Here is a 25,854-nt window from a genome sequence, read left to right on the forward strand (position 1 = left end):
TAAAAAGGAAATATATATATATTGCTCCTTCATACCAAGGTGTGTATTTGACATTTGGGAATTAATGATATTTATCGATATATTGCGTAGTTGTTAATCAGAAGGGACTTCCGAAAGACTGGATACGAACCTGCATTTAATAATCCAAGAGCTCCATTACTTCTTCGGAAGGTTAAACTTCATCAAAGCCAAATATCCGCTTGATCTGAGGTTTCCCGACTGATTATACAACGCTCCCAAAATTACGAGGCATTTTATTTGTACAGATTAGCAGACAGCCGCAAAGCACGAGCCTGCAGAGAAGAAGAATCATCGCCTGATTTAATTTTAACAAGTAAAATTTCAGTATCATTTTGAGTGACTGAGCTATGACTGTGTTTCCTATCATGAATGATTGATTGCTCGAACGAATTGAGAGCTAAAGAATTACGTAGATAGGAGGAAAAATTACAGTACCATGAGCTGAAAGGCTTTTCCAAAATAGAACCACACACAATGACGATTGGGATGCAGACTCGTTCACCAGTGCTTTTGGTTTCTTGGCGTTCTTAATAAAACCCAATTCTTTTCCCTGCTTTGTCATATGTTGACCACCTCTATCCTTGCCCGCATCTCGTGGTCATGCGGTAGCGTTCTCGCTTCCCACGTCCGGGTTCCCGGGTTCGATTCCCGGCGGGGTCAGGGATTTTCTCTGCCTCGTGATGGCTGGGTGTTGTGTGATGTCCTTAGGTTAGTTAGGTTTAAGTACTTCTAAGTTCTAGGGGACTGATGACCATAGATGTTAAGTCCCATAGTGCTCAGAGCCATTTGAACCATTTGAACCTCTATCCTCTTCTGCAACCCAAATTTGTGTTTGATAATACACTCCTGGAAATAGAAAAAAGAACACATTGACACCGGTGTGTCAGACCCACCATACTTGCTCCGGACACTGCGAGAGGGCTGTACAAGCAATGATCACACGCACGGCACAGCGGACACACCAGGAACCGCGGTGTTGGCCGTCGAATGGCGCTAGCTGCGCAGCATTTGTGCACCGCCGCCGTCAGTGTCAGCCACTTTGCCGTGGCATACGGAGCTCCATCGCAGTCTTTAACACTGGTAGCATGCCGCGACAGCGTGGACGTGAACCGTATGTGCAGTTGACGGACTTTGAGCGAGGGCGTATAGTGGGCATGCGGGGGGCCGGGTGGACGTACCGCCGAATTGCTCAACACGTGGGGCGTGAGGTCTCCACAGTACATCGATGTTGTCGCCAGTGGTCGGCGGAAGGTGCACGTGCCCGTCGACCTGGGACCGGACCGCAGCGACGCACGGATGCACGCCAAGACCGTAGGATCCTACGCAGTGCCGTAGGGAACCACACCGCCACTTCCCAGCAAATTAGGGACACTGTTGCTCCTGGGGTATCGGCGAGGACCATTCGCAACCGTCTCCATGAAGCTGGGCTACGGTCCCGCACACCGTTAGGCCGTCTTCCGCTCACGCCCCAACATCGTGCAGGCCGCCTCCAGTGGTGTCGCGACAGGCGTGAATGGAGGGACGAATGGAGACATGTCGTCTTCAGCGATGAGAATCGCTTCTGCCTTGGTGCCAATGATGGTCGTATGCGTGTTTGGCGCCGTGCAGGTGAGCGCCACAATCAGGACTGAATACGACCGAGGCACACAGGGCCAACACCCGGCATCATGGTGTGGGGAGCGATCTCCTACACTGGCCGTACACCACTGGTGATCGTCGAGGGGACACTGAATAGTGCACGGTACATCCAAACCGTCATCGAACCCATCGTTCTACCATTCCTAGACCGGCAAGGGAACTTGCTGTTCCAACAGGACAATGCACGTCCGCATGTATCCCGTGCCACCCAACGTGCTCTAGAAGGTGTAAGTCAACTACCCTGGCAAGCAAGATCTCCGGATCTGTCCCCCATTCAGCATGTTTGGGACTGGACGAAGCGTCGTCTCACGCGGTCTGCACGTCCAGCACGAACGCTGGTCCAACTGAGGCGCCAGGTGGAAATGGCATGGCAAGCCGTTCCACAGGACTACATCCAGCATCTCTACGATCGTCTCCATGGGAGAATAGCAGCCTGCATTGCTGCGAAAGGTGGATATACACTGTACTAGTGCCGACATTGTGCATGCTCTGTTGCCTGTGTCTATGTGCCTGTGGTTCTGTCAGTGTGATCATGTGATGTATCTGACCCCAGGAATGTGTCAATAAAGTTTCCCCTTCCTGGGACAATGAATTCACGGTGTTCTTATTTCAATTTCCAGGAGTGTAGTATGTGCAAGGCATGCGAAACAAGGTGACCATCAGTTTGTTAAGCGATATGTGATTTGAAACAAATGTGATCTCATGTTCTAAAAGCTGTATCCAGAAAGTTAACATTGAAATAAGTGTAGTAAGTGTGAATTCCATTTGCTTGAGATGTTGCTGATATCATGTGAAATCTTAAATAACATGATAGTGCAAATGGAAATGCGTTTTGGAATTTTTCAGAATATTCAGTCTGTAGAGTTGCTTGATAGGAATCAGGTAGGAAATTAAAATCAAGGTTTACAACATTGAAATTGAAAGGCTTTTCACTACTTACCCATTCTTCAGCAAAGAACAACTGGAAAATGAACTAGGAAACATTTATATTGACAAACATAAATATTTATCACCAGCCCACTTTATATTCTTAGCGGCCAATAATATTCCGTTGAAAATTACCATCGCCATTCAATGACAAATGATGGGTTAATTTCTCTCTGCACAACTGCCATAGAAAAGAGACGTGGTTAAACAACCTAGAAGTGGCCAGAAATTTAGTGACTGATAACTTTACTATCAAAAAGAATTACCACATCAATCTCTTGTATAAAAGGGTATAAGATAAGCTACCCACAAACGATCCATTAGCTTCACCACTGTGGGAAAGTGAGAGGACAGTCATCAGATAAACTAAATGAGGTTCTGTACGAAATAGAATTGAACTTTTTCGACAATAAGAATGCTTAACTGTGTTTGTGGATGTGATAATAGTATCGACATACACAGTTTTCACTGTAACATTCACTAAAGGCAACACAGATAGTGGTGAAACTGGAAAAAGTGGTAATATAGTGCAATGTCTTTCCGATTGTAGAGTAATTGCAAATACAAGTAATATCAGGAATGTGTTACAATGATATTTATTTCAGACTGTTACACTTATGAAATCATTGATCGACAAGTTTCAGGTGCTTTATTTGCTTCGAAATATTAAATATTAAGCTATGCAGAGCTTTTGCATGAATCCCTCTTTTCCAACAAACGAAGCGGTCTTGCTGCACTGGAATTGTTTTCCTGAAATGTATGTCGATCTTTGAAACAAAGTGTGCTATCAGAATCCCCACACTTTCAAAATTGGAGAATGGTATCCTAGTGAAGACGGAAACTAGCAAATTTTCTGTATTTGTATGTGCATACTTCCAGTCCTAAGCAATTGTGTAGATATCGCTGGTCAGAGACTATTATGTGTAGCGTGTTGGTACGCAGTTTGAATTGCACTGCCGGTAGTTTAAGTTTTAACGCCACTTTGTGCGTCGTAGTTACTTGTTTATGTTATTGTTTGGGAACTTAATGTGTTTTGTGAATTGACCATTTGAAAATGACTTCGACTGCATTTCAGGTTAGCTCTAAAACAGTAGTAAAATCTTAAGAGGGAAAATGTTCCAAGATTCGTCAGTTAAGAAATATTGTAAGCGAATGTCTAACCGAAGTTACTTGAATTGACAGGTCGCAAACTGATACATAAATGTGCTTTACAATGATTTGTATTCAGTTGATATTTTAGCATTGCCTCTCGTTTATATATTTATTTGTAATTTGCACCCATTTTCAGCAGTCGTTAGGTACTAGCTTCCAGTAGCTAATCTTTTTGAATTATGCTCACATGGTGAGGGATATAATTGTTCAGAGGACGCAGGAGGAGTAATCATTGCCATTCCCTGAACAGTTATGCATTTATATATGTCTTGTTTAGGTGTCACTTGTTTTAACCTGACAGAAAAGACAATACAGATTAGTGAAGACACTTTTATTTCAGGATTTACCCGTAATCCTCCATACACCTCTTTTTCACTCTATCAATATTCTGCTGCTTCATGTAACGTTAATTACAGTAACTGTTATTTCTCAATACAAAATGATTAGGCTAAATTTTTTCTTCGTCAACATTTTCTCCGCAAATTCGTTGCTGATGCTTACTGTTAATAAACCAGATGGAACATTTGTATTGTGGTTCCAATGGTAATGTAATGTCATAGTAATAGTAGTAGTAATATATTCATCAAAGAATCGTTTTACAATGATATAGGACTGGATATGCTCTGTTGTATGTGTTTAATGAGAAGAGACCAGATGGCCCACTATGATTTTGTTGAAGGAGACATCCTAGCGTTTGCCTGATAATGTGATTTAGGAAAACCTAAGCCAGGATAGCTTGATAGGCTGTGCTGTAACAAATGCACATCTCATTTAATTATATCTAATGAGCAATGGACTTTAAGTTTTTAGTTAATTGTAACAAGTTGGATTAATAAGGTGAACATTAATTACACACAGCTCATTTAGTCTTTAGACACTTGTTGCTGTGTGTGCACACACCTGTGTATGTGACTTCTGAACAACCATGCTTTCTTACCATTTAATCCCTATGCCCTCTCTCCTTTTTGATGAGTGAGATGCTGAGTTCAGGAAAATGGTATGACATTAGTGTTACCCTGTACCTGCTTAGATGTACGAATTTCCAGTAAAAAAGCGTTAGGCTTATGTCGTGAGTGTATATTATGACAGGTGGTTAGATGTCATTTTTGTTTTAATAACACGTTTGAATTATGTAAGTAACCTTCATGTAGTATATGTATTTTTAAAAGCTATAATTCAACTTTCTTTTCAAATAAATGTATGTCAGTTATTTCATCTTGCTGGGCAAATTATGATTTCAGTCTATGTTACAAAATGTGATGCAGAGTTTTTTGTTGGGAAACAGAAGTCCAAGTTGGCTCCTGTTCCATGATTGTGGATAATAAACTTGTGACCTGCCTGCAATTGGTTTTTGTGCTGTGCACAACAACTGATGAACTCACTTGCTGCTGTATGGCTATTCTGCTGCTAAAATTTTCCTTACAATGAAGCTCACTTCTGCTTATTGTTACTCTTATTGTCATTTTCTGCAGTTTGGAAATAATATCCAGGTGTAGTGTATTTGGGCCACATGAAAAATATCCCATAGCAAATAACTGTGGGTACGTGAGACTTGTATGTCCAAGGCACTGGCTGTTACATGTTGATGATACAACCTAAAATGCTGATGCCATTGTCTTTGTATGTTCATTCAAAGTGAGCTGGCAATTAATATCCACTCTTAAGGACTTAATGCTCGCAGTGCTGCTTAGGCCGCTAGGTGGTTTATTTATGTCCAATGAGACAATTATTTTCCCATTTACTGCTGTATTTTGTGTTATTTCTTCTATTTAGATTTAGTACAATTGCTTGGTATTAAAGTGACAACTCTCAATGAAAATAGCAGGCTCATTTGTACGCCCTGATTTAGTTTTATGCTCTGCAAATAACTACCAAATTGTCAGAAAAAGTACTGTTTGTTGTGACTGAATGGAGTGAGAAATGTCATTACATCAATGCAATCAGTTATTCTAATTTGAGACTTTTTGTGAACAATACATAAGTTGTTGAAGTGCTGTTCTATTCCCAACCAGAAAATGGTCCTTCAAAATTTAAAACTAGCTTAATCCCAGGGCTTCTGCTGACATGGTAACTTGTCGTGATCTATCTCACTCCAGGTGTTGCTGATGAGTTAGTGTCCCTTCTTTGTATTCCTTCACCAATATTAATAAGTCAACTTGGGCCTCCTTGCTGGTTGCTGAGTGCTAGTGATGGGCATCGCTTCCGTTATCCCATAGGTGCACCACAACTCCAACAGCAGAGTGCTGTTGACGAGTTCACGTGTACAGTGATATTTCTACCCCATATCTCAGTAGCTTTTCAAAGTTCTGGTATCAAGCTGTTTTGGAATACTTTATCTTTTATATCACTTTGTGGCATTATATTTTGCTTTGTTTTACTGTTCATCAGGATTGGCATCAGTGTTTTTCTCGTCTTTTCTACAAAGGAAGGCAAGACATTGTTGGTTGCACTGAGAAAGAGGTCATAGAGATAGGCCTACTTATGAAGACTGGCAGTGAAGATGAATTACTCAGTGTCGATATAAGTGATAATGCCCCAACAGATTCTGACAGCAATAGTTGTAAACAGTCTGGCAGTAGGTGTAACACTAGTCTTATGTTTGAGCAAGATATCTAATAAAACAATGGAAAGTGGAGGTTGGAATAGCAGTGTTATGAAAAGGATAATTGCTACTCACTATAAAGATGACATGTTGAGTTACACACAGGCACAGCTAAAAGAATGTTAGGCCTACACATTGAGTTTTTGGCCAAAGCCATCTTCAGAAAAGGAAACATACATTCTCACAAGCAAGCACACCACATGCGCACATTACCATTACTTCTGGCTGCTCCAGCCAGAATACAGTGCAGTGTCGTGAGGTTGTGGGTGAGGGGTATATAAGTTCCTCTGAATCCAGAAAATCTGGAAGTAACAAATCTTAGAGTGACAGGCAGAGATACAGCAGAGCTTGCTCCAGAATATTCAGCACTGGGTTAGGCAGGCTACTCAAGCAAACCCAGCCCATGTAAACCTCAATACACACAGACTACTTTACACAAAGAGATACATTGCAATAATGATGCAACTCTCAACTTGGCATGTAACAAGCACATCCGCAGCAGTGTACAGGTTCCCCTCCTGATTCAGGATTTGTGTGTTTTCCTTAATATCCCATCCAGTCCTTAATGTAATTCCTCCTTGTTTACTTCTTTTCAGTAAACCTTATCAGGTGTTTAACATTGGCATCATTATAAATTAAATTCCTTAGTAAATATGTTTCTGAATTTGTTCCAGAAAAAAAAAAATGAAATTCAGAACCAGAGTCTAGTTGTGAATTATGAAGTAAAGAATAGATGTACTCCTTGATTGCATTACATTTAAAATGACGATTACATTATTCCTCTCTACCTTAATTGAAAAATAGGTGACACTAGTGCAGTAAAAATTTCCAGTTACTGATATGTGTGATGGCACTTTCAGTAACCACTATTATGTTACAATGAGTTATGCTGTACAGCACACCTTGGTCTCCAGGTGAAATGACGATTGGTTATCTAGCTACTGACAAACCAGAAATGACAGTGTTCGTCATTATTTTAGTTTTTCACCTGGAATGTGAAGGCAGATGAATTGTTTGAATCTGCTTTGTGTTGCACATTACATATCTAGTGTAATGGAAGCTGCAGTAATTTAAATATTCAGGCCACCGTGTATCGCCAAGAAACTGCTCCATAATAATGCAAGGTAGCAATTAGTAATTTTAAGCAGTATTTTTGGTTTAGGAGATAGTATGACAGAAAGAAGATGTAATTTGAAACACGGAGATGCTTGCTAAGATGTAACTTTGCTTCTGAACTGGCACACTGTATTAGCAAACATAAAAATACCTTTCATCAAAAGAATGACATTTTAATAGCTACTCAAGAAAATTCTCAACAGGAACTGTGTTAAACTTGAGGAGAATGAATTTTCAACTATGAATATTGGATGCACTTCTGTCTGTTATTGTCTCAGAAATAGTTATTTTCAGATGACATTCTTTTGTTGAATTTCTCCTTTGTGTTAAAACAAGACAGATTTTGCATTTTCATTAACAGCTTTTTATGAGATTGAATAGATGGTGTGGAGATAGAGGAATTATGGGATGGAAGGTAGAAATAAGAGATGAAACACAAAATGAAGATTTTTATTGAACGGTGGTTGGAGATGTGGGGGAGAGAAAGATCTTGTGGTAGAAACCTGTGGTAAACATGATTTCTGATGTGCGCAAAATTTTCTAATACTTCAGAGTGCTTGTTTCGTAAATAGTGTTGCATTTCTTTGATGATGTCATTACTGTGGACAGGACAGAACAATTTGCCAACATCAAATTTTTGTCACAAATGATTGTGGATGACAGTCCAAGAAAGTTGCATTCAAGGTAATGAAACGATGCTTCATCACCAAGATCAAGAAAATGTGTGTGTGTGTGTGTGTGTGTGTGTGTGTGTGTGTGTGTGTGTGTGTGTGTGTGTAATTAATGGCTGTTCTTAGAATCACAGCATCTGCTCGTTCTCTGCCTTTAGGAAACAAAATTGCGACCACTTTAAGCAACTCTGATTTCTTCCCCGTCCGTTTTGACCTTCCGCCGAAATGGCATTTCATCTCATGGTGGAGTAATGCTGCTCATATGGGGTGACATTCATAGTCAATCCATCTCTCTGACTACCTAGCTCTAAGCTGTTGCTGTTTGCCTTTTTCTTCCTCACCTGACCTTTTCCCTTAGTACCATTTACATCCCTCCACCATTTGATGTCACCAGGGCAGACTTCCTCCTGCTGCCTCATCCCTTTCTGCTAATTTGTGACTTCAATGTGCACCATCCCCTTTGGGGTTCTCCCAGAACCTGCCCTCTTGGCTGACCTTCTCAATCAACTTACCCTCCTCTGCCTTAACGTAGGAGCACCCACATTCCTTTCAGACGCCATGCACACACATTCCCATTTGGACCTGTCCTGTACTGCCCAGCTTGCCCATCATCTCGAGTGGTCCGTTCTCTCTGACACATACTGAAGTGACCTTTTCCTGTCCCTTCGCTGAATCCTACCTCACCTACCTGCACACCCAAATTGCAGCTTACTAAGGTGGACTGGAGGCTTTACTCCTCCCTGGCGACCTTCGATGAACAACATTTCCCCAGTTGTGATGACCAGATAGAATATCTTACAAACATTATCCTTACTGCCGCAGAATGTTCAGTTCCTCACACTTCCACATGTCCTCTTCATGTGCTGTGTCCCAGTCCCTTGTTGGACTAAGGCATGCCGCAACGCAATTCTCACGTGGAGATGTGCTCTCTGCATTTTTAACCATCATCCTACAGTGGCAAACTGCATTCATTAAAAAAAGTTGCGTGCACAGTGTCGTAGTGTTCTTCAGGATAGGGTAAAAGCCAGCTGGGTTTCATTCACAAGTTCTTTCAACAGTTCCGCTCCCGCTTCCTTTCTGTGGGCTAATGTCCGACAGCTCTCTCAGACCGAGATTCATTCCCCAATTTTCAGCCTGATAGTAGCAGATGATGTCATAGTGGACGCTCTTGCAATCTCCAACACCTTGGGCCACCATTTTGCAGAGATTTCGAGCTACCTCCATGACCACCCTGCCATCCTTCATCGGAACCGAGTGGAGGAGCCTCGGGTGATACCCTTCTCTTCTCAGAATCATGAGTGCCACAATGCTGTCTTTACTCTGAGGGAGCTAGAGCATTCTCTCACTTCACCCCCGTCCTCCTCCCCAGGGCCAGATGATGCTCACATTCATATGTTGCAGCATCTTCCTCTTGCAGGCAAGCATTTCCTGCTTCATACATACAACTACGTTTGGGCAGAGGGCAAGTTTCCAGACACTGGCGTGAAGCCACTGTCATACCCATACCTGAGCCCAGTAAGGACAAACACCATCCTTCTAGCTACTACCCCATTTATCTCACCAGCTGTGTTTGCAAGGTGAGGGAATGTATGATTCGTGTCTGGCAGGTGTGGTGGCTCATATTGCAATTTACTAACCACTACACAGTGTTGATTTCAAGTGTGATGTTCTGCAATTCATCATCTCGTCACTGTCCACCTAGGTCATGAATGGCCTTCTGCAGGAATCCCAGACAGTGGCCATGTTTTTTGATTTGGAGAAAGCCTACAATACGTGGCAGAGTGCTCGTATCCTCCGTACTCTCTACACGTGGCGCTTTCGTAGCTGCTTGCCACATTTTATTCAGATATTTTTAAAAGATAGAGTTTTCAAGATAAATGTGGGTTCTGCCTTGTCGGACACCTTTATCCAGGAAAGCAGTGTGTGTAAGAGTTCTGTCGTGTGCGTCATCCTCTTTGCTATCGCCATTAATCCTACAATGGCCTATCATCCGTTGGGTGGCCTGTCTCCCACCGGGCATCTCAGACTCCCTTTTCGTTGACGATTTTGCTATCTATTGCATAGACTTGTCATACTGAGTGGCGTCTTCAGCTATGTCTCGATCGTCATTACTCATGGAGCATTGCAAAACAGTTTTTCTGGCACACAATTGGTTTCTTCCACCATCTTTACATCTTGGGCCTGTTGCTCTTCCGTTCATTGAAACTATGAAATTCCTGGGGCTCTTGCTCAATAGGAAACTTTATTAGTCCTCCCACATCTCTTACCTGGCAGCCCTTTGTACATTCCCTCAATGTCCTACATGTCCTGTGGTACTTCCTTGGTAGCAGATTGTACCACCCTCCTCTGTTTGTACCAGTGCCTTGTCCATCCAAAATTAGAATATGAATGTTTTGTTTATGCAACTCCACGTCCATCCCTCTTATGCTGTCTTAATACAATCCACCATGATGGCATCCGTTTGGCCTCTGGCTCCTTTTACACTAGCCCAGTTGAGAGTGCGTATGGAGAAGCTGCCAAACTACCACTTTCTTACCGCCATGACTTTCTCCTCAGCAGATATGCATGCTGTTTGTCTGCCATGCATGGCTACTCACCTTATGCCTCCTCCTTTGATGACTCTTTTGATTGCCAGTATGGGGCACATTCCTCTTTTCTGTTACCTTCTATAGCTCGCTTTTGACTCTTGCTTCGGCAGCTTAACTGCATGCTACCTGCCACTTTCCTGATGGGTGTGAACCCTTCACCACCTTGGCTTCATGCAGCGGCATGTGTTCACCTTGGCCTTCATTCGCTTCCTAAGGACACTACTCGGTCCTTGCTCAGTTGCCTTTAGTTTCATGACCTTCGTATTGAACTTCACGATATTACCTCTGTGTACACTGATGGTTCTTGGACTGACCTTGTTGTCAGGTGTGCCTTCATCTTTAGCACTGATGTTTTTTGGTATCAGCTTACAGAACACTGCTCAGTATTGACAGAAGAGCCCTTTGCCCTGTATCGAGTCACACAGTACATCCTGTGACTCAGGCTTTTCAATTGAGTCATCTGCTCACACTCTGTGCTCTTCAAAGCTTCTCAGTACTGTACACCATCCATCCCTTAGTGCAACAGGTTCAGGAAAGCCTTCACTTGCTCACTCTTTGATGGTGATTTTTATATGGGTTCCTGGTCACATTGGTCTGACAGGAAACGAGGCTCCTCACTGATGCTGCTGCCGAGGCTGCTGTCCTCGTACCTCAGTCCACTAGTTATTACATTCCCATCTCTGTGTTGCCTTCTGTTTGCAGGTGGTGTCACTTTGGCGTCACCACAGGTCCTCCCTTCATGATAACAAGCTCCGGGTTATTAAGCCTCTCTGAGGCCTGGACGACCTCCTCTCGGCCCTCTCACTGTGAGGAGATCATTTTAGCTATGTTGTGTATTGAGCACTGTCTTTTCAGCCATCACTGTTTATCAAGTGATGTTCCCCCACCACTTTGTGCTTATTGCTCTCCACCTTTGACAGTCCACCATTTCCTGACAGAGTGCCCTTTTTTTTTTAAAAAAAAAACCATTTACCTTCTCATTTGTGCTTGCCATCTGAGTTATCAGCCATTTTAGTGAACGACACATGGAACTTCGACTGTGTTTTACTTTTTATCTGTCTTAGCAATATGATGAAGGACATTCAATTTTAATTCAGAACCTGTCTCTCTATGGTGTATTTATAGGCCTTTTTCCATGGCCCCGTTTTTAGCTGTCTTCTGTTCTGTCGATTGGAACTGACCTGTAGTCATATTTAGCTCCTGTCTTTGTCCTTGCGTTCTACTGTTCTGACGTGGGCATGTATGACCGTGGTTGTTTTTGCGTCCTAAAACAAACAAAACAAGCACCTTTGGCAGAAGCTGTCATGGTGAATTTTATTCTTTAAAACATTGTGTGTACATTCAAAGAATGTAATTCTCCTGGTGTACTTAATAATGAAATAGTTCGTGGATAAACGGGCAGGCATCAGCATCCAACGGGCACAGTATTTTGGCAATTGACCAAGTGCATTGATGAACTAACCATCTTGTGCTTTCAGGTTTTGCCCCTCCCTTTAATCTGCTGTCTGCACTCATTATAATCTCCTGCCCCCATTCCCCTATTTTACATGGTGCTCAGTCCCATGTTCACACCTAGTACATATATTGACTGAACCTCTGCTGTTCTCTGCCTATGTCCGAAGTCATTTTCTTGTGGGATAACTCCTGCCTCTTCATCAGCCTAATTGCGGGTTCCCGGGCCTTACTAAGGATGCAGACATTGTCATGATTTATCAGTGATTCCCTTACTTGAATCTGTATAGATTCCTTAAGGACATAGTCCCAGAAGTTAGATGTATGTGTCAGAACCTTAGTATGGCCGTAATCCAGTTTGTAATTCAGACTGCCAACCCGATAGGGTACTGTTATATGGTGTGCTATTGGTGTTATCAGTGACGATCTTAAACAATATGCACAGCCTGACCACACGTCTTACACAATGGTGAGGTACTCAATAGACTTCTGGATTTTTGCAGACCGAGAGTGTTTTTGACAGTACCAAGCAGTGCCTGTGCTTTAGATGGTGGGTGGTAGAACATTGTCGCTTGATGTTTCTGGAGAATTCATTTTATCTTTTCAGGCAATGTGTCACAAAAAGGAATAGATGCAGTGTCCACATTGTCCTGAGGTTCCTCCTATTTCCACTGGTTGTATAGTGGGTATAGGACATAGGGCTCTCTGAATTTGCCACTCTTTGTTTGTGGAATAGTTTGTTTAAACTGTTGATATTAAAAGATAACTGAAATGTAGACTCCTTTTATCAGAGGGCCTTTACAAGATTCCTTAGAACTTACTGGTCAGAAATTTGACACAGACCACCAGTCTTTCTAGGTATGTCTAGATGTTGACATACTTTCTTTTCAACAGTGGCCACTACAAGCGGAAAGGAGTAGCTGTGAGTAGTTCACCTTCACCGGGTGGAACATTTCACAGAGGAAGCCCTGGAATCAGACCAGTGGAAACATACTACACGATGTGTAGAAAAATCATTTATCATACGGCTTTGTGAACGAGACAATGTGGACGACTTACTCATACATCGCAATTCGATGCACCAGAATGTCAATTTTACCATGGACGTTAAAATGGATGGAATGCTCCATCTATGGATGTTCTGGTTAAAAGAATGGGCAGCATGTTGTGCCACAGTGTGAAATGGAAGAAGACGCATATCAATAACCACCAGGTAAAACATGGCCACTGCTTGGTAGTGTCAAAGACAACTTCAATTAAAGAAATTAGGCATCTGTTGGACGCCCTGCTGATGTGGCAAGATGTAAGTAGGTCAGATTAAGCATACTGTTGAAGACAGTTGCCCAGAACACCAACAGGACACCAGATTGCAGCAGCCGAACAAGACGACAGTCACATAACATCTCCTATCAGAACAATACGAAATGGACGGCGACTATACTAAGGTTCTGACACTGATGTGTAACTGCGGAGACTGTGGCATTAAAGAATGTACAAATATATGAGTAAGGGAATTGATCAGTCATGGTAGCAGCCACACACTAAGGCCTGGGAACTCCTAATTACTCTGATTAAGAAGAGGAAGGAGATGCCACAAAACAAACTGCCTTTGAGGTCAGGCAGAGGAAAAGCAGAGGTTTTGCCAGCACTTGTACATGGGTGTGAAGCAGGGATGGAGCAATGTGGTAGTGGAAGGAGTGGGGGAGGAGATGTTGGGTGTGAATGGTGGTTATAATGACTGATCAGAGAGGGGGAGAGAGTAAAAAGAGAGAAGTGCCGTGCCAGTTCTCAAGCAGTCAGTTCATAAGTGTCCCTGATGATAACAATATGCTTGCCTCCTGAAATAAGGTGCCCATTGGAAACTGACATTGGGCCATTGACTAATGTACTATTTCATCAGAAATAACATACTTTGCACAGAATATAAACTAAATGTAGGAAAAACTAACATGAAAATGATGGGTAGAATTGAAAACAGGTGTGCCCAACACGAAAGTTGGGAATGGAATAGTGGTAAGCCTGCAAGAACGATCCTATGTGGGATGAATTATAATGCAAGATTGCCAAACCAAGGAAGATGTAAGAAATAGATTTGTTCTGGTTAAGAGCTTTCACATGTAAGAGTGTGCTACTGATACAAAATATTGCATTTATGGAGCACAGTTATAAGGAGCTAAAATTCTCTCATTGGAAATTCGGAAGTTGTGAAACTGGAAGTGTGTAAAAAGTGGTCATTTGTTTGTTTGTTATGAAACCTAGTGGTCACTTATTGGCTTTCGTCAGTAAGGCAGCAGCCACCACCAAGAGAGAGCACAGGGAAGTAACAGATTTCGTGACATTTTACGAGTTCCTAACCAGAAGCGAATTATATAGTTTCATCTGTATGCTTTGGTAGCTCAGTTTTTGAATTTCTGCATGTTAATTTAATATTTAATAGACACACTTCTCACATTTTCGTCAGTGTCTACAATAGCCTAGAGTTTCGTAGCATATGTCGATAGTCATTTGTTTGCCACAGTAATGTAGCTTTCTGCCATCTTTAGTGTGAAGAGGGATTGTGATCACCGTGTGCAGATGTGAACTGAATTGGTGACACTTCGCTCTCAGCTCCCGGCTGTGTTGGTTTTCGTCACACAGCTTGATGCAGCATTGGCTTGTCAGCACTGTTATGGACCAGCCATGTGGATCCAGCAGGCATCTAGCAGAACCCATGAGTCCGCCGATTGGTCTACATCAGTGTGACCAGCCCAGTTACTGCTTGGTTGAATGGGAGGTTACCTCGGGGTGTAGAAGGCTGCAAAAAACCTCCCCGCTTAGTCTGACAAACAGGTTCCAGGTGCTATCTGTAGATGACAGTGTCCCTCACCCAGATGCAGTTGCTTGTCCTGTTTCAGAGGAAACCTCTGTCTGCAAGATCTGGATAATCAAAGAGGGTGGGGTTATTGGAACTCCAACGTTAGATGTACTTTGGAGTCGTGTAGGGACATAGCTGCCAAGGTGGTGGAAAAGGCCAATGTGCACTCAGTGTGCATATTGGGTGGAGTCGTTCCAGATGAGGTATGGGTGCTTTTGGATGCCATGGAGAGCAAATGCAGGTGGTGGATCATGTCAATACCAATAATGTGTGTCATTCTGTATCAGAAGAGCAGCTGTCAGAAGTGGTAATGGCTGCCAGTCTTGCTTGCGAGATGAAAGCAGAGCTCACCACTTGCAGCATAGTTGATAGGATGGATTGCAGACCTCTGGTATGTAACTGTAGCTGATTGGAGGGTCTGAATGAGAGGCTCAGATGGTCCTGCAACCATGTAGGCTGCAGAGTCCTCGACTTGGACCATAACGTGGTGGGGTTTTGGGTTCCACTAAAAATCAGGAGTCCATTACACACAGGTTCATGGTGTGGGTTCCTGTAGTCATGTCCTAGTTCATGAACCACGGGCAACATTTGAGTGGCCAAGTAAGTGGTCCCGACAGTCGGGATACCGGTTACTTCGGAATAAGGCTGGGCATCTCGGACATATTCTGAGTCGTGGTCACTTTTGTGCTCATACGGCAAAGACTACCAAATCCACCGGTTAGTCCCTCAGCCGTTAGGGGTAAAACCCAATGGGACTCGGGGCAAGTAAGGCTAGCAACCTGCTTCCCTGGTACTTTAAATATGATGCTGGCAACAATCAGAGCAAAATGCCTCGGACCTTTGGAGGTGACGGAGTCCCACCTCTAACTGACAAATCAGGGACTCCTAAGATACGACTTGGCAAACAAATGGTAATGAGATGGGGAGCTATTAATATCAATGGGGGCTACTCTGGGAAGAAGGTAGAGCTGGCAGAGGCTGCAAGTAAGATGGGGCTGGACATTTTAGCTGTTAGTGACATTCGGGTAAGGGGTGAGAAAGAAGAGGAAGTGGGAGAATACAAGATCTACCTGTCAGGAGTCAAAGCAGGAATAGCACAATGGGGCATAGGGCTTTACATCAGGAAAGAAATGGAACCCAGTGTAGTTGCAATAAGGTATGTAAACGAACGACTGATGTGGATAGATTTGACACTGTCTAGCAAGAAAATTAGGATTGTGTCAGTATATTCGCACTGTGAAGGGACAGATCAAGATAAGATGGATAGTTTTTATGAGGCACTCAGTGATGTAGTTGTTAGAGTAAAGGACAAGGACAGTGTTCTGCTCATGGGTGATTTTAACGCCAGGATTGGAAATCGAACAGAAGGGTATGAAAAGGTTATGGGTAAATTTGGAGAGGATATGGAGGCCAACAGGAACGGGAAACAACTCTTGGATTTCTGTGCCAGTATGGGCTTAGTAATCACAAACTCCTTTTTTAAACATAAGAACATTCACCGGTATACTTGGGAAGGCAGGGGAACCAGGTCTGTCATTGACTATATAATAACAGATCAGGAATTCAGGAAGGCTGTGAGGGACACACGTGTATTCAGGGGATTCTTTGATGACACTGATCATTATTTAATCTGCAGTGAAATTGGGATTGTGAGGCCAAAAGTACAGGAGATCAGGTCCATATGTAGGAGGATAAGAGTGGAGAAACTTCAGGATAAGGAAATCAGGCACAAGTACATAACAGCGATCTCAAAAAGGTACCAGTTAGTTGAATGTAGTCAATTACAGTCATTGGAAAAGGAATGGACAAGGTACAGGGACACAGTACTAGAAGTGGCTAAAGAATGTCTTGGAACAGTAGTGTGTAAAAGTAGGATGAAGCAAACAGCTTGGTGGAATGATACAGTCAAGGCAGCCTGTAAAAGGAAAAAGAAGACGTATCAAAAATGGCTACATACCAGAACCCAGGTAGACAGAGAAAGTTATGTTGAAGAAAGAAACAAAGCCAAACAGATAATTGCAGCATCCAAGAAGAAATCATGGGAAGACTTTGGAAACAGGTTGGAGACTATGGGCCAAGCTGCTGGAAAACCATTCTGGAGTGTAATTAGCAGTCTTCGAAAGGGAGGTAAGAAGGAAATGACAAGTATTTTGGACAGGTCAGGAAAACTGCTGGTGAATCCTGTGGATGCCTTGGGCAAATGGAGGGAATATTTTGAAGAGTTGCTCAATGTAGGTGAAAATGCGATCAGTAATGTTTCAGATTTCAAGGTAGAATGGCATAGGAATGATGACAGAAATAGGATCACATTTGAGGAAGTGGAAAAAATGGTCAATCGATTGCAGTGCAATAAAGCAGCTGGGGTGTATGAAATTAAGTCGGAACTCATCAAATACAGTGGAATGTCAGGTCTTAAATGGCTACACAGAATAATTGAAATGGCCTGGGAGTCGGGACAGGTTCCATCAGACTGGACAAAAGCAGTAATCACACCAATCTTTAAATATGGAAACAGAAAAGATTGTAACAACTACAGAGGTATCTGTTTAATCAGCGTTGTGGGTAAAATCTCAGGTATTGTTGAAAGGAAAGTGCGAGTATTAGTTGAGGACCAATTGGATGAAAATCAGTGTGGGTTTAGGCCTCTTAGAGGTTGTCAGGACCAGATCTTTAGCTTACGGCAAATAATGGAGAAGTGTTATGAGTGGAACAGGGAATTGTATCTATGCTTTATAGATCTAGAAAAGGCATATGACCGGGTTCCTAGGAGGAAGTTATTGTCTGTTCTACAAGATTATGGAATAGGAGGCAAACTTTTGCAAGCAATTAAAGGTCTTTACATGGATAGTCAGGCAGCAGTTAGAGTTGACGGTAAATTGAGTTCATGGTTCAGAGTAGTTTCAGGGGTAAGACAAGGCTGCAACCTGTCTCCACTGTTGTTCATATTATTTATGGATCATATGTTGAAAACAATAGACTGGCTGGGTGAGATTAAGATATGTGAACACAAAATAAGCAGTCTTGCATATGCGGATGACTTAGTTGTGATGGCAGATTCGATTGAAAGTTTGCAAAGTAATAGTTCAGAGCTAGATCAGAAATGTAAGGACTATGGTATGATGATTAGCATCTCCAAAACGAAAGTAATGTCAGTGGGAAAGAAATATAAACGGATGGAGTGCCAAATAGGAGGAACAAAGTTAGAACAGGTGGACTGTTTCAAGTACTTAGGATGCACATTCTCACAGGAAGGCAAGATAGTGAAAGAACTGGAAGCAAGGTGTAGCAAAGCTAATGCAGTGAGCGCTCAGCTACGATCTACTCTTTTCTGCAAGAAGGAAGTCAGTACCAAGACTAAGTTATCTGTGCACCGTTCAATCTTTCGACCAACTTTGTTGTATGGGAGCGAAAGCTGGGTGGATTCAGGCTACCTTATCAACATGGTTGAGGTTACGGATATGAAAGTAGCTAGGATGATTGCAGGTACTAGTAGATGGGAACAATGGCAGGAGGGTGTCCACAATGAAGAAATCAAAGAAAAACTGGGAATGAATTCTATAGATGTAGCAGTCAGGGCGAACAGGCTTAGATGGTGGGGTCATGTTACACGCATGGGAGAAGCAAGGTTACCCAAGAGACTCATGGATTCAGCAGTAGAGGGTAGGAGGAGTCGGGGCAGACCGAGGAGAAGATACCTGGATTCGGTTAAGAATGATTTTGAAGTAATAGGTTTAACATCAGAAGAGGCACCAAAGTTAGCACTGAATAGGGGATCATGGAGGAACTGTATAAGGGGGGGGGGGGGGGGGGGGCTATGCTCCAGACTGAATGCTGAAAGGCATAATCAGTCTTAAATGATGATGATGATGATGATTACACACAGGAGACGACTACAGGAGTAGCGGGGTTTTTGTGGTGTGGATTGGTCAGGTTTTCTCAGTTATAGGGTCTTGGAAAAACACAAAAAGGGTTTCAATCTCAAAGGGTGCAAGTCAGACACGGGTACAACTTAAATCTAGGAACCCTCAGTATAACAGTTGTAAATCGTCACAGCTGTGTAGGAAAAGTGCCAGAGCTCTAAGCGCTAATAGGAAGCACTGACACTGAAAATCGTTGTAGCCTCTCAAATCTGGCCAAAGCAGGAGATAAGTTCAGCCAAATTTTTTGCGAAGGACCTAACGTTATCCAGAAAGGTGGCAGTTATAAATCTGTTGCTCTTAGTATTAGTTTATCTTGTAGCGAAACTGAAATATATACTTCCTGTGAGTTAGTATGGGTAGGGGTTATCCTTGACAACTGGAATAAAATAATAATTGGATCCTTCTACTGACCTCCCAACTTGGCTGATACAATTGCTGAAAGGTTCACTAATTTCAGACATGTACTCGAATCATACAATTATAGTTTGTGATACCCTCGATATGTTGGCAAAAATATATGTTTAAATCCAGAGGTATGTGTAAAACATCATTAAAAATTGTGCTAAACTCATTCTCTGGATATTGTTTCGAGCAATTAGGTTTTGAGCACACTCGAATAGTAAACAGTTGCGGAAACACACTTGACCTCTTAGCAACAAATAATCTGAACTAATAACGAGCACAGGATTGTCGTAGCGAGAGTGAGTACCACCAAAATTAAACCAGTATCTATTCAAGAAAGCAAATAAAAATTTGCTTGACATCTTCCAAGTTAATAATGTAAGTGCAGACAACACGAATTCAGGGAAATAGTTTCAGCAGACTTAGAGATTTATACCAAATAAATTAACAAACACTGGGCTGATCCCCCATGGTATTCAAAACTAGCTACGGTCGCCGGTTCGAATCCTGCCTCGGTCATGGATGTGTGTGCTGTCCTTAGGTTAGTTAGGTTTAAGTAGTTCTAAGTTCTAGGGGACTGATGACCACAGATGTTAAGTCCCATAGTGCTCAGAGCCATATTCAAAACAAGTCACAAAACTGTTGCAGAAACACTGAAAAAAGCATGTCAAATTTGAACGAACGCGAAACGTCCAAGGTAGACAATCATTTACAGAAGCTCAAAGTTTAGTGCGGACTTCAGTGCAAGGTGGTTATAATTGTTCTGCAACAGAACTTTTGTCGTGAAACCTGGCAGAAAATCCAAAGAGGTTCTGGTCATATATAAAGTAAGTTAGTGGCAAGACACAATCAAAGCCTTCTCTCCATGATCCCCCCAATGAACCATGGGCCTTGCCGTTGGTGGGGAGGCTTGCATGCCTCAGCGATACAGATAGCCGTACCGTAGGCGCAACCACAACGGAGGGGTATCTGTTGAGAGGCCATACAAATGTGTGGTTCCTGAAGAGGGGCAGCAGCCTTTTCAGTAGTTGCAGGGGCAACAGTCTGGATGATTGACTGATCTGGCCTTGTAACACTAACGAAAACAGCCTTGCTGTGCTGGTACTACGAACGGTTGAAAGCAAGGGGAAACTACAGCCGTAATGTTTCCCGAGGGCATGCAGCTTTACTGTATGGTTAATGATGATGGCGTCCTCTTGGGTAAAATATTCCAGAGGTAAAATAGTCCCCCATTTGGATCTCCGGGCGGGGACTACTCAAGAGGACGTCGTTATCAGGAGAAAGAAAACTGGCATTCTACGGATCGGAGCGTGGAATGTCAGATCCCTTAATCGGGCAGGTAGGTTAGAAAATTTAAAAAGGGAAATGGATAGGTTGAAGTTAGATATAGTGGGAATTAGTGAAGTTCGGTGGCAGGAGGAACAAGACTTGGTCAGGCGAATACAGGGTTATAAATACAAAGTCAAATAGGGGTAATGCATGAGTAGGTTTAATAATGAATAAAAAAATAGGAATGGGGGTAAGCTACTGCAAACAGCATAGTGAACACATTATTGTGGCCAAGATAGACACGAAGCCCACGCCTACTACAGTAGTACAAGTTTATATGTCAACTAGCTCTGCAGATGACGAAGAAATTGAAGAAATGTATGACGAAATAAAAGAAATTATTCAGATAGTGAAGGGAGACGAAAATTTAATAGTCGTGGGTGACTGGAATTTGGTAGTAGGAAAAGGGAGAGTAGGAAACATAGTAGGTGAATATGGATTGGGGGTAAGAAATGAAAGAGGAAGCCGCCTGGTAGAATTTTGCACAGAGCACACCGTAATCATAGCTAACACTTGGTTCAAGAATCATAAAAGAAGGTTGTGTACATGGAAGAAGCCTGGAGATACTGACAGATTTTAGATAGATTATGTAATGGTAAGACAGAGATTTAGGAACCAGGTTTTAAATTGTAAGACATTTCCAGGGGCAGATGTGGACTCTGACCACAATCTGTTGGTTATGAACTGTAGATTAAAACTGAAGAAACTGCAAAAAGGTGGGAATTTAAGGAGATGGGGTCTGGATAAACTGACTAAACCAGAGGTTGTACAGAGTTACAAGGAGAGCGTAAGGGAACAAATGGCAGGAATGGGGGAAAGAAATACAGTAGAAGAAGAATGGGTAACTTTGAGGGATGAAGTAGTGAAGACAGCAGATATCAAGTAGGTAAAAAGACGAGGGCTAGTAGAAATCCATGGGTAACAGAAGGAATATTGAATTTAATTCATGAAAGGAGAAAATATAAAAATGCAGTAAATGAAGCAGGCAAAAAGGAATATAAACGTCTCAAAAATGATATCGAAAGGAAGTGCAAAATGGCTAAGCAGGGATGGCTAAAGGACAAATGTAAGGATGTAGAGGCTTATCTCACTAGGGGTACGATAGATACTGCCTACAGGAAAATTAGAGAGACCTTTGGAGAAATGAGAACCACTTGTATGAATATCAAGGGTTCAGATGGAAACCCAGTTCTAAGCAAAGAAGGGAAAGCAGAAATGTGGAAGGAGTATATAGAGGGTCTATACAAGGGTGACGTACTTGAGGACAGTATTCTGGAAATGGAAGAGAACGTAGATGAAGACGAAATGGGAGATACAATACTGCGTGAAGAGTTTGACAGAGCACTGGAAGACCTGAGTCGAAACAAGGCCCCGGGAATAGACAACATTCCATTGGAACTACTGACGGCCTTGGGAGAGCCAGTCCTGACAAAACTCTACCATCTGGTGAGCAAGATGTATGAAACGGGCGAAATACCCTCAGACTTCAAGAAGAATATAATAATTCCAATCCCAAAGAAAGCAGGTGTTGACAGATGTGAAAATTACCGAACTATCAGTTTAATAAGTGGCGGCTGCAAAATACTAACGCGAATTCTTTACAGACGAATGGAAAAACTAGTAGAAGCCGACCTACGGGAAGATCAGTTTGGATTCCGTAGAAATATTGAAACATATGAGGCAATACTGACCCTACGACTTATCTTAGAAGCTAGATTAAGGAAAGGCAAACCTACATTTCTAGCATTTGTAGACTTAGAGAAACCTTTGAAAATGTAGACAGGAATACTCTCTTTCAAATTCTGAAGGTGGCAGGGGTAAAATATAGGGAGTGAAAGGCTATTTACAATTTGTATAGAAACCAGATGGCAGTTATAAGAGTTGAGGGGCATGAAAGGGAAGCAGTGGTTTGGAAGGGAATGAGACAGGGTTGTAGCCTCTCTCCAATGTTATTAAATCTGTATATTGAGCAAGCAGTAAAGGAAACAAAAGAAAAATTTGGAGTAGGTATTAAAATCCATAGAGAAGAAATAAAAACTTTGAGGTTCGCCGATGACATTGTAATTCTGTCAGAGACAGCAAAGGACTTGGAAGAGCAGTTGAACGGAATGGACAGTGTGTTGAAAGGAGGATATAAGATGAACATTAACAAAAGCAAAACGAGGATAATGGAATGTAGTCGAATTAAGTCGGGTGATGCTGAGGGCATTAGATTAGGAAATGAGACACTTAAAGTAGTAAAGGAGTTTTGCTATTTGGGGAGCAAAATAACTGATGATGGTTGAAGTAGAGAGGATATAAAATGTAGACTGGCAATGGAAAGGAAAGCATTTCTGAAGAAGAGAAATTTGTTAACATCAAGTATAGATTTAAGTGTCAGGAAGTCGTTTCTGAAAGTATTTGTATGGAGTGTAGCCATGTATGGAAGTAAAACATGGACGATAAATAGTTTAGACAAGAAGAGAATAGAAGCTTTCGAAATATGGTGCTACAGAAGAATGCTGAAGATTAGATGGGTAGATCACATAACTAATGAGGAGGTATTGAATAGGATTGGGGAGAAGAGAATTTTGTGGCACAACTTGACTAGAAGAAGGGATTGGTTGGTAGGATATGTTCTGAGGCATCAAGGGATCACCAATTTAGTATTGGAGGGCAGTGTGGAGGGTAAAAATCGTAGAGGAAGACCAAGAGATGAATACACCAAGCAGATTCAGAAGGATGTAGGTTGCAGTAGGTACTGGGAGATGAAGGAGCTTGCACAGGATAGAGTAGCATGGAGAGCTGCATCAAACCAATCTCAGGACTGAAGACCACAACAACATCAACAACTCTCAATGATAGCAGTGGAAATACTACCGATGATAGTGCTGCTGAAACAACACAGCCTTCCAAAATTCCTTCACCAAAGAAAACGAAGTAAATGTTCCAGAAATAGAATCAAGAATAGCAGCCAAAATGAATAACTTAGAAGTAAATATCCTTGGAATAGTGAAGCAACTTAATTTTATTAAGTCTTGCGGTCCAGGTTGTATACCATTTAAGGTGCATTATCCAAGGGTCAGCACCCCCCCCCCCCCCCCTCCCCCGTGGCATGTGCTGCCTGCTCACTCAAAACGGCAATGCTGCAGAATTTCTTATGCAGTTGCCCTGTTTGCTGAGGCGTGGTTTAGGTGTAGCTGCGACACCAGCACTATGGGCTGGAGAGAAGGGCTGTCAGATTGAATCTGACTTTGAACTACTTCGAAATTTTACTACAAGAAGAAAATGACCAGTCACTATTATTGTGGCTCCTAAACTCAACGCCAATGACGAAGAAGAAGATTAACAGCGTTTTTGCAGCACATATCAGTGAAACTCTTACAATATTTTGAGTAACACGCACCTTGTAAATGACGCAAAATTCAAACTTTATTTCGGTTAGTTTGCGCATATTTCACACCTTACAGAAAGAAGTGCAGCCTATTCAAGAAACTCATCAGTTCAGCTGAGAATCTCACAGTAATGCTTATTTTCTCCTCTAATACACAAATATTTTGCTAAAGTTATTAAAATAATTTTTCTCTTTGTCACAGTTCTAATAGTTTAACAACTGGTAACATTTTAACGAATTATGGAACATTCAGTAGTCCGCCTTTTAGTATAAAGAATGAATGTTTCCAGATGGTAGTTGGACCCTACCTGCTACATGCTGTCACATTTCTCCTTTAAAGTGAAAACAGTGAAACATCTGGAAAACAGCTATTTATTAACGCTCTCGCATTTCATTTAGGTAATAACTTATACACAGTACTGGATCACCGTGATGAAAACCCTTAGTTACTCTCCCATCATTGACAAGTTTACAACAACGAAGAGAGAGAGAGAGAGAGAGAGAACTTAATGTAAACCGTATTCATTAAAATGGCAAGCTGTTTTAGTGAAAGTTAAAAACAACACATAGTCCTCATAAATAAAATTAATGCTGTGCACTCCTGAAGACTGGCCCACGCGTCTGATGCCTAACAGGTGACTGGGTAATGTGTAATTCTCAGCCCTGGGTTGACAGGTAGGATTTGCACGTACCCCCTGGTATAGACCAGGTCCAGGGAGGGGGTGATTGCCTGAGCTGCAACCTTCCCAAATTGCCAATTGGTCCCTCTGTCAGATGTTCGGGAAATGTGACCTCCCTTGTGGAGGGAGCCCCCAGTTGGAAAGAGTGTGCAATTGAAGATGCTGGCAATCACGGGGGAATTTCTCGCGATGAGTCAGTCGTACTCCCTATCGACGTCTGTGAGATGTAAACATAATGAGGCTACTGATTTGAAGACCGTTGCCACTGCACCGTGGTTCCTTGTGGTCTCACGTACTGAAGACGGTCAGTCCTTTGCCACAGTCAATCCGCTTATTATCCAGAAAGGTGTTGATGTAGTTGCTGGCCCTGTGTAATTCTAGTCTTGTTTACGGAATGGCACTTTGCTTTTGGAGACGGCTTCTGATTCTCAAACACAGCTGCTTGCTGCCTTGCTTCTCCATGGCTACCCTGTTCGTGTTGAGGCACATAGAACTTTGAATTCTTCCCGTGGTGTAATTTACATCAGGCTGCTTGATGATCTAATTGAGGCTGAAATACAATCTTACCTCTCTGATCAGGGTGTCATTGCCGTCAATCGTGTAATGAAAAAGGTTCCTTGGTGGCCACCCACACTCGTTTCCTCACCTTTGATTGGGTGGTGCTGCCGCCCAAGATCAAAGCAGGCTATGAAATCATCACAGTCCGGCCTTACATTCCGAATGCGATGCGCTGCTACTAGTGTCGTCATTTCAACCACACTGGAACATCTTTTTGATACCCAGCCAAATGTGTAACCTGTGGCAGGGATGCACACAAGGCAAATGTCCGCCTCCTTCTCCCCGCCGTATCAACTGGAATGGCGGCCATGCTGCCTCGTCTTGGTATTGTCCTGTGTATCTAGATGAGCGGGCTGTTTAAGAGATTCGGGTAAAGGAAAAAATGCCTTACCCAGTAGCTCGCTAGTTACTGGCTATCGCAAACCTTGTGTTCTCCCGTCTGGCACCTATAGTTCTGTTCTTGTTACCTCTCGCTCCATGAAGGACATGGCCACGCAGACATGCGACCTCAAATTCGGCTCCGAGGTTGTGAAATCGCCCAGTGTCGAGGTAGCATTGTCGTCCCCCCATC

The 25,854-nt window shown here is 42.5% G+C and overlaps 1 protein-coding gene across 1 annotated transcript in view; it reads left to right on the forward strand.

Annotated features, from left to right (window-relative positions):
- Nucleotides 1–3,527: 3,527 nt before the first annotated feature.
- The window catches only part of LOC126100586 (protein abnormal spindle), a 209,745-nt gene continuing 187,418 nt past the window's right edge, over nt 3,528–25,854 (forward strand). Inside the window, exon 1 of the mRNA XM_049911209.1 lies at nt 3,528–3,661. Within this exon, the coding sequence (XP_049767166.1) occupies nt 3,641–3,661 (21 nt within the window). The 5' untranslated portion in view covers nt 3,528–3,640. The remainder of the gene's footprint in view (nt 3,662–25,854) is intronic.

Source organism: Schistocerca cancellata, chromosome 9, assembly GCF_023864275.1.
Source record: "Schistocerca cancellata isolate TAMUIC-IGC-003103 chromosome 9, iqSchCanc2.1, whole genome shotgun sequence".
In the NCBI taxonomy this organism is placed as follows: Eukaryota; Metazoa; Arthropoda; class Insecta; order Orthoptera; family Acrididae; genus Schistocerca; species Schistocerca cancellata.